The sequence below is a fragment of the Microtus oregoni genome, unplaced genomic scaffold, assembly GCF_018167655.1.
Source record: "Microtus oregoni isolate MIOR12 unplaced genomic scaffold, Mior012 000128F_ref0000496, whole genome shotgun sequence".
In the NCBI taxonomy this organism is placed as follows: Eukaryota; Metazoa; Chordata; class Mammalia; order Rodentia; family Cricetidae; genus Microtus; species Microtus oregoni.
This window is the reverse complement of record NW_024544771.1, coordinates 2,027,991-2,039,621: the sequence shown is the minus strand read 5'-3', so window position 1 is coordinate 2,039,621 and position 11,631 is coordinate 2,027,991. Positions and strand designations below refer to the sequence as shown.

The following is an 11,631-nucleotide window of genomic DNA, read 5'->3' as shown; positions in this document are numbered from 1 at the left end:
AGCCCTGAGCTTCCTCTAGTACCTCTTTTGGTCTCTGCATTTTATTGCCAGGCACATTTTCCGAAAGCCCTCCTCTGGGAGAGCTTCAAGAAAGTGGACTTAGTAGGTCGACAAACAAGAACACTCTCAGTCAGGCCCCAGCCTAGGGTGTAGCTCAGTAATGGAGTGCTCACCAAGCACGCAAGAGACCTTTGGTGAATTCATAGCACGGCAATGAACAAAACAGAAAAATAAGCTTAGCCCCAAACTCCAAGACCAGGCACTTGGTTTTCACGCAATGTCAGAGTGAATAGTACCGAACACACTTTTGGGCCTTGGTTGTCTGTATATGTGTGTATGCATGTGTGTGTGTGTGTGTTTTGAGTGTGCAGAGCATGTGTTTGCATGTGCAAGCAAAGATCAGTGTCAGGAGTCATTCCTTAGAAGCTCATCCACCTTGTTTACTGAGACAGTCTTTCACTGGTCTAGAACTCAGCAATGAAGCAGGGCCGGCTGGCCAGCGAGTGCCTCTCCCCTCCCCCCAGTGCTGGGATTAAAAGCACTGGCTGCCACTGGCCACTTTTTCTGCATGGCTTCCGGGGCTTAAACTCCAGTCCTGGAGCTTGTGCAGTGAGCACTTTGCTCACTGGGCTATCTTTGCAGCCCCTGAACCCTCAGGTTTTACTGGTGTGATGGGGAGGGCTCACATGGTTTTATTAGCGTATCTTCCAGAGCAGAAGGCAGGCTCGCAGTCTGGGGCTCGCTGAGGCCCTGTCACCTTTACGTGCGTGCGAAGCGTTAGTTTCCAGAGCGGCAGTCACCGTGTGCTGGCACACCTGCTGCTGCTTAGCCAGAACTCAAATGTCCATGGGGTCTGGCAGGGGTGACATGTGCCTTCAGGCCTGACGGGGCACGGATAGTGTGACTAGTAAGGCACAGAGATGCCCGCCACCCATTCTCCCCACACCTCCCAGCGAGTCAGCTGACGGTGTGAGCAGTGAGTGCTGGATGCGGCCGATTGTGAAATAAACTTGGTTCCAGGCTGCACGGGGTTCCCGGAGCCACCTTCGAAGACCCCCAGGAGCAGAGCTTTTCTGTGTAAAGGCTGACTGCTTCCTTCCCCTTGTTTTGCCGGACACAAGCTCCAAACTTCAGGCTTGCACCACACTCGAGCTCCAGGCATATTCTGTCTCTCTGTCTCTGTCCCTCTGTCTGTCTCTGTCTCTCTCCTGCCCTATGCAGCTGCTCCGGCTTTTTCACAGCAGCTGAGCCTGTCTTCTTTCCTGGTCTCTAATTGAAGAAGAATAGCTCTCTTCCTCCTCCTCACCTCCCTCCTTTCCACCTTTGTCCTCCCCACCCCCTTCTCCACCTCCCTCTTCCTTGCAGCTGCCAGGATTTCTAGCTTGCCTCTCATGTTTTTTTTTTCTCCCCAAATCAAATTCAACAACAGAAACAATCCCTCACTCCCACCACCCCCCCCCCAAAAAAAAGAAAAAGAAAGCAAAAGAAAATCCCCCTGAGGTGCACAAGGACAGAAGTGTGAGGCGCGCACCATGGGAAGTTCAGTTCTGAGATGGGGAGCCTGGGGTTCACAGGTTCTGGCACTTGGTCTAGATGGGAAGGCAGAACACCTGTGGCTTGGGGTCAGGGTGTTTCAGCTAGGGTGCACTGTTCTGCGGTCCTGATTAGGGCTGTGGCTGACTGCTGCCCTCAAGCCTTTCCTACTATTGAGAGGGAAGTAGGAATTCAGGACTGATTTGCAAACCTCGTGTGACAGCCAAGGCTCTGCCTGGCTCCTGTCACCCCCATGCTCTGCAAGTGCGCGGCTAAGAATAATTGTGCCTTCCAGAAAGCTCTTAGCACGGATGTCCGGCTAGCTGTGTAAGGGCTTCCCTTTCTGCTTCCTGTTTCCTGTCTCAGCTGTCTGGTGAAATGCTCCCACCTGTAGATCTGCATTTCACCCCGGGGAGGAGGTGGATTGTGACTCCCAGCGTAGGGCAGGAATGGGACAGGCTGATGGACCCTTTAAATGCCAGGATGCTGCTACTGCTGAGGTTTAACCTTTCTTAAAGATTTCATTTCTTTTGAAAAAAATTATCTTAGTCATAGGTTGCGGACAAACAACTGCCCGTTCCTCCATCAGCAGCTCTTGGGGCAACATTTTTTTTTTGGAAATAAACAGAAAGACTTGGGAGAGGATGGATGAGTGAGTGGGAGCACTGAGGATAGCTCAGACCTTTCTGGAATGGAGCCAGCCTCGACTGCCCCAAGAGACTTTTTGGCTACTGCCCTGGGAGACCCAGTCCTATAGAATCTGGGCACTAATGACACCGAGTGTCTTGGGCTTCATCTTTAAGAATTTGGTTCCCTTTTGTTTGTGTTTCAAACTTCAGTCTCTTTTTAAGGATTGCAGACAGAGTTGACACGCAGGTTTCATCCACTAGCAAGCTGCAAAGCTAATTGTTCTCAGTTGGCCCTGGTGAGTGTGGGGGAGAGCCAGGGATGAAGACTCAGTCAGGGCACCCCATCACCTCCAGCTCCTGCTCCTTGTTAGCCTAGGGGGCACACTACAGGCCTCCCACTAGCCAAGAGAAAGCAAGAGTTCACAGTTTTCTGTGAAAGCTGCCAACTTTGCAAAAGGGGCGATGAATGTGGCTTTTCCTAAGATAACCAAAGGAACTCTACCTGCACTGGGCTTGAGGCTCCTCAGCTGCAGCCTCTGGGCCAGCTGTCCTGGGCATGGTTGTTCCTGATGCGTGTATCTGCTCTTTAAAGTCAGTCGCTGTGCACGGTCCAAATGCAAAGGGGGGCGAATGCCTTGAGCTCCACTTCCGTCTGTGTCCGAATGAGGTACGCTTCCACCAACGCTCACCGTGGCAGTCAAAGTCGCAGAGAATATGCTAATAAAACAAGTGTCTGCTGAAGGTATCGACTTATTTATTTTAGAGGTTGGGAGTGGGGATTGTCTCTCTGGTTTACCACGCAAAACTTTAACTCCGGGACTCAGGAGTCCTCCTGTCTCAGCCTTCCAGGTAGCTAGGATTCCAGGTGCTCCTAAGCATTTTATTTTACTTCGATTTTGAGACAGGACCTCAGATGTACCAGGCTAACAGTTCCAGGTCTGTGCTTCCATGCATGGTTTATAAATCCAGGTGTTGATGCTCCGTGAACACTCTACCCACCCCACCCCTCCAGAGGGTTTCAAAAGCAGAACACTTGTGAGACTTCCTCTTTAATGGACTCACCGTCCCTTATACTATTAAAGTTTAGGGACTTCGTAAGAGTGTAGCCACTGTAGAGTACGCACTCAGAAATACAGCTTGTGACTTCCAGTCAGGCCCCAAACCTTTCTTTCCTAATTTAGATGGGGACTTTGGGACCACTCAGACTTACCTAATTAAAGCTGTGTGGGGCCATATCTGATGGCAAAAAGGAGGGTTTCCTGTAACCGAATACTCTTAAAAGGTTAGCAGAGTAGACTAGCTTTGGGGCTTGTCAATCATTCCTTCTGGCCCAGACTGGCTGGGGGTGGGGTGTGGAAATGCTGGGACCTAAGCTTGCGCTAACCTGTACGGATCTTCCTGTCATGCAGAGACTATGGGGGAGTTTCCTGCAGCCTGGCAAGTGAGCAGTTTTCTAGCTATAAGTGGCAGAAGCAGGTGTGTGCTTAGATATCAAAAGGATTATTATTTCCGATATTTCCTGGGGATCTGAAACTAAGGAGAGACAAGAAGCATTAAAACTTTGAGTTTCAGGAGGATTAATTGTTTCTCTCAGTGTCTGTGCTGCTGGGGTTCTATTTAGGAAGTGGTCTCCTGGGCCAATGCGTTCAAGTGTACTTCCCACTTTCTCTTCTATGAGGTTCAGTGTGGCTGGCTTTATGTGGAGGTCTTTGATCCATTTGGGCTTGAGTTTTGTGCATGGTGATAGATATGGATCTATTTTCATTCTTCTCCATGTTGATATCCAGTTATGCCAACATCATTTGTTAAATATGCTTTCTTTATTCCATTTGATATTTTTTTGCTTCTTTGTCAAAAATCAGGAGTTCGAAAGTGTGTGGATTAAATCCGGGTCTTTGATTCGGTTTCATCGGTCCTCTGGTTTGTTTTTATGCCAACTTTGAAAAGAGCAACAGTTTAAGTTTCCATCACTTAGAAACACATTTTATTCACTCAGGGATCACCATCATTTTATATGCCACTAAGACAGACCGGAAGGGGCTTTGAGAGTTTGAGAGACCTTGCAGATAATCGCGCGGCACCTGCAGTTCTCGGTGCAGCCGCCGGAAGGCGCAAGAGGCCGCCTGACCCCTCGTCCGGCCTTTGGCGTTGGGAAACCCTCAGCCTCCCAGTGCAGCAGGAAAACTCCCTTAAAGGACTTCACAAGTTAACACTGAATGCGTATGTTCACTTACCTGAAGAATGCTCCAGGAAAAAGAAAATTACTGTATGCGCGCTTGCGCTTGATTTTTGCCTTAGTCTAGCAAACTTCGCGCCTGCCCTTTGCCCTAGCTAATCTCCCAGGCTTCGCTCAGCAGAGGAGAAGCTCCTAGGGTTCCATAGCACACTTTTCCGTGTCGCACGAGAGATACAGACAACCCACAGTGTTGTGTTCTGCGGGTGAGCAATCTGTAAGCGTGGTGTGTGGGTCTCACTCACAGGACAAATGCCAAGTTCAGGAAACTCCTAGGATCGCATCCAAATTTATTATTTTACCAGAAAAGAACCTTTTAAAGACACATTTTTACGTTTTTGAAATATTTCAAAATCTCATCACACATTCTTGCTCCATCAGTCCTGGTGGTTTTTGGTCTCCAGCCCCGGGGCGTTGGGTGCAAGCTCTGCTCTGAATCTAATTAATGCACCTATTGCACCGGGCTTCGGTGCCCAGTGTGCCCCAGGTCAAGACCCCTGAGAGGTCAACGCGAGGCTGTATGGGATGGGTGGCTGAGGAGGTCTGGATCCTTCTAGGTCGGCCTGTAGGCGGCGCCCTGGGAAAAGCATTGTGGAACAGCGTGTGTCAAGCTCTGGAGTCTGAACCCCGGAACCCCACGGGTTTCGGGCTTAGTATCCCTGTGTGCTTCTCTGCGGCTGGGCACGCGTGCATCACAATCCCAGCAAACAGGGCAAGTCTAAGAGGTGCGCACCCGGGGCGGGGGAGCGGCACGCGGCTCAGACCCCCACGTGCCGGGCAACCCAGCGCGACCCCCGCGCACGGCGGGGCTCTCTGCCCACCCCACCCGGCGGCAGGTGGACAGTGTTGCTATGAAAGAGAAAGCGTTGATTGTCCCCGTCGCGAACTGCCACACGCCAGACCTCCTCTTTTGTGTGCCCCGTATAGAAATGCAAACGAGCCGCGTGTGCCGGCAGCAATCTGCTGGTCCCTGCTGCCCGCACCCCACAGCGATCTGCCAGGGGCAGGGGTGGGGGACGGGACGGGACGGGGGTGGGGTGGGCGGTGGTTCAACCTTTGCAGCCGCGACCCTGAAAGGCACTGAGTCCTGAGTTCTAGTGGCGACGTTGACCTGGTGTCAGCTGCAGTTGCAAACCTTTGACTTTAAGTTTCGGTTTCAATGCAACAGCCCCATAACCTTCAAATTGAAAATAAGAAGAAAATTAGAAAGGTCTCAATAAAAATAAATGCAAAAAAAAGAAAAGGCTTTTACATTCTCCAAGTATGCATTTCACAAATTCCAGTATCATATTAGCAAACAACGTTGTTGGTTTTTTTTTTAACTTTTTCCTTTTAAGGACTTACAAAAAAAGAGAGGCGAGATGAAATCTGCAGGCTCCAGTCTGCCTGGTAACACCCTGACAAAAGCGGCAGATTTGAGGCTGTGTCATCCCCCGCACCCCTCCCCACGTGGCCTTCTGGCACGAGCCGCGGGCCTGCCGCCTCATTTGCATCAGAAAGCGGGCGCTGGCCAATGGGAGCGCAGCCTTCCGCCAGCTGGCCGCGTCGCACGGGCCGGTCTATAAAAGGACTCGTGCGGCGGTGCCCGGCTCACTCGCTGGTGGTGGGCGCGCGGCGCGGATCGGGTTCTGAGGCTCCTTACCTGCTTTCGACTCCCTCCGCACTCTTCACTTTTGGATAACTTGCTGTTTGTGGATCGCATAATGACTCTGGAAGAAGTCCGTGGCCAGGACGCAGTTCCGGAAAGCACAGCCAGGTAGGTGGGTTTTGGGGTGCCGAAAGTTGGAGTTGTCGGGTAGCGATCTTTTAGGGTCTTCTAGGATGGAAGTTTGCGGGGTGGGTGCCATGCACTGTCTGACAGCGAGGTGCCGAGGCGGTGGGACTACAATGACTACATTCGATTCATTCCTAGAGCTAGGGTCTGGGATTCTGGCGCCAGGTCGGGATTGGGGAACATGGGCTCTGGGCTCCAGATCTGGAGCAGGGAACCGGGGGTGCAGGCGCCAGGTCGAGACTGGGTGATGGTAAATGAGGGCGCCAGATCATGACTAGGGTGCCAGAGGTGTGGGCGCCAAGTCGGGACTGGGGATCCGGGTGTGTGGGCGCCAGGTTGGAGTTGAGAGGCAGGAATGCTGGCGCCAGACAGGTCTAGGCTAAAGAGCCAGCTGGGACTTGGAGGTCAGGGCTGGGATCTACACCGCGTCCCCGTGCTGGTCCCCACTCACGGTGCTTGTTCTTTCACAGGATGCAGGGCGCCGGGAAAGCGCTTCACGAACTTCTGCTGTCGGCTCAGCGCCAGGGCTGTCTGACCGCTGGCGTCTACGAGTCCGCCAAAGTCCTGAATGTGTGAGTATAGGAAGGCCCCGCGTGCAGGGATTGGGGTTGGCGCGGCCGGGAGACCTGGGGGTGGCATCGACTCTGACCTTGTCCTTCCCATCTGCCTTGCAGAGACCCTGACAATGTGACCTTTTGCGTGCTGGCTGCCGATGAAGAAGATGAGGGCGACATAGCTCTGCAGATCCATTTCACGCTGATACAGGCGTTCTGCTGTGAGAACGACATTGATATCGTGCGCGTGGGTGATGTGCAGCGGCTAGCGGCGATCGTGGGTGCAGACGACGAGGCGGGTGCGCCGGGAGACCTGCACTGCATCCTCATTTCGGTGAGTGCAGCTACTGCCTCTCCCCACGCCAGTCTCCCCCACCCGCTTGGCCAAAGGCCAGCCTGGCTGACCCCTGTATTTTTAAACACAGAACCCTAATGAGGACACGTGGAAAGACCCTGCCTTGGAGAAACTCAGCTTGTTCTGCGAGGAGAGCCGCAGCTTCAACGACTGGGTGCCCAGCATTACACTTCCCGAGTGACAGTCCGGCAGGGACCTTGGTCTGTTCGACTTGGTGACGCTCTAGCGCGCTGCTGGCTCTGGAGTGACCCTCCGAGGGCGCTCGAGTGCGCGTGGAGACTGGCAGGCGGTGTTGCCTGGAGAGTGAGGAGCGCAGCCTCCCAAGAAGGGGGCATGGCGGCCGCGGGGACACCTTGTTCCGAGCCCAGGACTCTGCCAGTGTCCAGAGAGGCTGCTAGCACAGGAAGGCCTAGGCAAGGACGTTGGCCGCAGGGCCGGGAAGAATCGTCTAGCGAGGCAGGCAGGCGTGACTCAGCAGCCTTCCAGTGAAAGGAGGGGAAAGGCAAAGCAGGCGGCCTGGATGGACTTGGTACAGCTGCAGGAGTGATCAAGCTGCAGGAGCGAGCCGGACTTTGCTGGCTGCACTGCTCTTTCCGAAACGGATCCCGGGCAATGCTTTCATTTTTCTAAAGGACGCTATCGTGGAAGCTTTGAATTTCACAATAAACTTACTGAAACCAAACTTACGCCTTTTATTGAGGGTAGGGGAGTCTTAGTTCGGGGGAGGTGGTAAAGGTGTTTCTGGTGGTTGGTGGAACTAACGGCACCTGTGACCATACAACCTCCCGGGGCTGGCGGTGGGGGAGGGGATGCTGGCGAGGAGTAAGTGGGAGAACTTGGGGCCGGAGTACTGTTTTATCTTTTCAGGAAGATTTTAAACTTGCAAGACAGGAGTATATTTGAGATAAGGCATCCCGGTGCTGGAGCTCAAGTCTTACAATCCAATCCGCTAACAGTGGCTTCTGCCTCCAGTTCCTCGCCCCCCCCCACTTTAACCCACCCCTTAGCCCCCAACAGCTGCTTATCTGGACAGCTTGCGGGAGGCCCTGTGCCTTCCAATACAATGAGCTGCCTTCTGCAACCGTGCCCGTGGATGGGGGTGGGGGTGGGGGGGTGGGCTGCTCTTGCTTTAGCAACTTTCTCCTTTTAATTGCTGTAACAAAGCATCACTACTAAAGTATTAATATCAAATGTGATACCGATGACTGCGTTCTAAGAATGAGTCATCATTTTGTCACAGCCGTGATGGAAGTTACAGTATCTTAGAAATTGGAAAGCGTGAGCCAGTCTGAGGGGTGGGCATCTGCTAGCTCCTATTCTGAGTGCCTCTGCCCACATCAGTGAGGGCTGCTGCTACCCACAATTCCTTTTAAAGTCGGAGGAGAAACGCTTGGGAGCCAATATTATCTTTTGAGAAGGATCTGGGGGATACTTCCCAGTGAGAGGACTTTTTCTGTTAGTTTAGTGCCTCTGGCTTTCACTGCCTGTTCCAAGCTGGCTGGGTTTGTCAGGGGAAGCCCACGTGGGGCTTTCTTGCCGTCAGCTCTGCTGCCCGGCAGCGTGTGCCTTCGGGGAAGGGAGGGGTGGGGTGCTGTTTTTCTTAGAAGGCCATTCGGCCGATTTACCAGCAGCGCTTAGGGAGGCTGGTTTGCTGGTTGAGTGCCGCTTTTAAAACTCCACAGGAAAACTGCAGGGGCTCGATGACACTTCCGGTCAGGGAAGCATTCCCTTTCTACTGGAAAGCAACCCCGGCGAGAAAGAATTCCGCCACATTTGTCCCCGAATACCATTGCTGCTTGCCTTAGAAGTTTTCTCTAATTTTTCTTAGGTGGGAGAGTCTTGCAGAGTGGACCTGCAAGCTGGTAAAAATGACTTCTTGCCAGAGTGTGCTGTAGTTAAAACAAAGGGGGATGTCATTACCCCAGAATGTGTCCTGAAATGCATGCACTCAGCAGAACGCTGCAGGCTAGCAGACCCTCGCAGAACATTTGAATTGGCAACCGGTAGGAAACTTGGCTTTCTCTGATTGGCCCTTACGTTGTGGCCACCTGTTAAGAGTTTTAGGAGACAAGAATTTTCAGCTCAGAGGAGGGTAGGGTGGGGGAGGGGAGAGAAGGAATGCAGGTTTGAGTGGCTAGTAGGTGGGAGGGGGGTGAGGGTGGCCAAAATTTGTGCTGAATTCTTTTGTTTTTTCTTCATATCTGCATGTTAATATTATTATAATAAACAAGGGGCAGGAAATACAGTGTATGTTATGTAGTTATTTAGGCAGGGTCCTGGCCTCAAACTCCTGTAACAAAGGATGACCTTTAACCTCTGGTCCTGCTGCCTCACCACCACACCTCATTTTGTGCGGTGTTGGGGATAAAATTCAGGCAAACCCTCTACCACCTGGACCCATACCAAGCCTTCATGCGTCCAGTGTTTGCAAACACACCACATTCCATACTTACGGTGGTCACTGGCGAATACTCATGGGTACATCCTGGGTATGGACTAAGCATGGCAAACATGCCCAGGTGAGGAACATGAGTGGTGAGCGCAGAGGTCGGTCTCAAGACCGCACAGAATGAGTGTTAATGACCTAAAAGCTAATGGCCAGAGGAAGAAGCAAGCAACTTCTTCCTCTGCTCAGAGCCACAGAATAAATGGGTGAGCAGAGTCTGACTCCTGCTGCCTGACACTTCCGGCACTTGCAGCTTGTAGGCTGTCGGCTGATTTTGGAAAGACACCTACTCTCATGAGAGAAGTTTTTGAATTTCTAAAAGTTATGCCAGGTGATGGTGGCACACTCCACCCAGCCCTCAAGAGGCAGAGGCAGAGGCAGGCGGATCTCTGTGATTTTGAGATCAGCCTGGTCTACAAAGTGAGTTTGAGGATAGCCAGAGCTGTTACACAGAGAAACCCTGTCTCAAAAAATCAGGACAAACAAACAAACAAAACCCCAAACCAAAAAAAAAAAAAGAAAAGTTACAAATCCATTCGGAGAAAACTTGCACAGTGCAAAAACTAAGAGACCTTGTAGCCTAGCATGGACACATTTGGGGTTTCCCTCTGGAGCATGCATCTTGCAGACACACAAGCACATTGTATCTGCTTTTGCCTCTTCCCTTTTCAGTGGGCAGCCTCTTGCAGCCCCTGGAAAAGACAGACAGGGATGGAGATGCACACTCAAGCCTGTGATCAGCTGTTTTCCACTTCAACTCTGCCAAACAACACAGACACCTGGATATGGCCCAGTAGGTAAAATTTTGAAGACAATTCAAGTCCTATAACCAACATTTAAAAGCCTGAGCTCAGCGCTATGGGCCAATACTCCCAGAACTGAGTAGGCAGACGTGAGGATCCCTGAATCCGGCTCGTCAGCCACCCTAGCCTCTGATGAGACCCAGGCTAGTAAGAGACCATGTCTCAAAAAGAAAAGGTGGCTGGGACTGGATGGTGGTTTAGTGGTCAGCAGCGGTCGTTCAGGCAGCTTACAGCCACCTGTAGCTCCAGCTTCAGGGCTCTGATGCCCTCGTCTGCAGGATTCTCAATGTCCAGTGTCTAAAGCCTGCCATGCTGGTCCAGAGCAGTAATAGTCACACTGGCCTTTTAGAACAGTTAGCATTGGACGATTGCTGTCAGACTTGCCCTGGCACACTTCCCAGAGAGGAGATGGAGACTGAACTGGTCTCTGGACTTTTGAGATAGCTTAACAGGCAGCGTGCTTGCCACCAAGTCCCAGGGCCTGATGACCTGAGTTCGATCCCACAGTCAGGGTGGGAGAACAGACTTCTGTAAGTGTGCCCCCTCCCCACAGGAGCACACACGAGATAGATAAATAAAAAAAAGAGCAAAACAATTAAAATGAAAAAAGAGCTGGGAGTTTCTGGGAGGGCCAGGCAAACTTGTCCACAGATCAAGGTCTGCAGGGCAGAGGATTGTAATTCTAAAGGCTTTAATTCTGGCATTATGTTCTTTAATAAAATATTAACCCCAGTGTAATAGTGTATATTGCTCTTGCTGTTTCCAAAGAGCCAGCAGAGAAAAAAAAAGCAAAAACTGATTTTTTTTTTTTAATCAAAAAGCAAGGCCATTGTTAGGCAAGGCGGGGGGGGGGGGGGGACCACAGAGAATAGTCTTTTTTTTTTCTTGAGAGTTTTGGGATTTCCATTGGTTTTCTAGGATATCAGCCCCCTGAGCTTTTCACTTGGGCGTGTTGCCATTCTGACAGGGTGGAAGATATTTTAAAGAAAAGTGCTTGTGACATCAGCCTATTGAAACATTGGACCCCAAAGAATTCAAATTTCCCCAAGAATTCCATGTTGGGGGAAGGGAGAGGCTGAAACCCTGGTGCCAGGGGAGGAACTTGCCTCCCAGGAGGAGATTTCACACAGTTCTGATAACTTATCAGACTACCTTGCAGGACAGACTGGAGCCTAGAGATGGGTCAGCGATAGGTGGGACCTCACCCAGGTCAACGGCTTGGCTGTGCATACCGCTTGCCTCTGTTGAAGCTAAACCTCACATCAGGACCCCAGACAGACAACAGGGAGGGGAATCCCTGGGCC

General features: G+C 51.6%; 1 protein-coding gene across 2 annotated transcripts; it reads left to right on the top strand.

Annotated features, from left to right (window-relative positions):
• Positions 1 to 5,974: 5,974 nt before the first annotated feature.
• LOC121444490 (growth arrest and DNA damage-inducible protein GADD45 gamma) lies at positions 5,975 to 7,760 on the top strand. Of its 2 annotated transcripts, none has more exons than XM_041646299.1 (4): positions 5,975 to 6,151; positions 6,640 to 6,741; positions 6,844 to 7,057; positions 7,149 to 7,760. In XM_041646299.1, exons 1-4 carry the CDS (start codon positions 6,099 to 6,101, stop codon positions 7,257 to 7,259), a joined length of 480 nt encoding a protein of 159 aa, XP_041502233.1. In that variant the 5' UTR covers positions 5,975 to 6,098; the 3' UTR covers positions 7,260 to 7,760. The 2 variants fall into 2 exon arrangements, with proteins under 2 accessions (XP_041502233.1, XP_041502234.1); XM_041646300.1 differs by having other exon boundaries at positions 6,005 to 6,155.
• Positions 7,761 to 11,631: the final 3,871 nt, after the last annotated feature.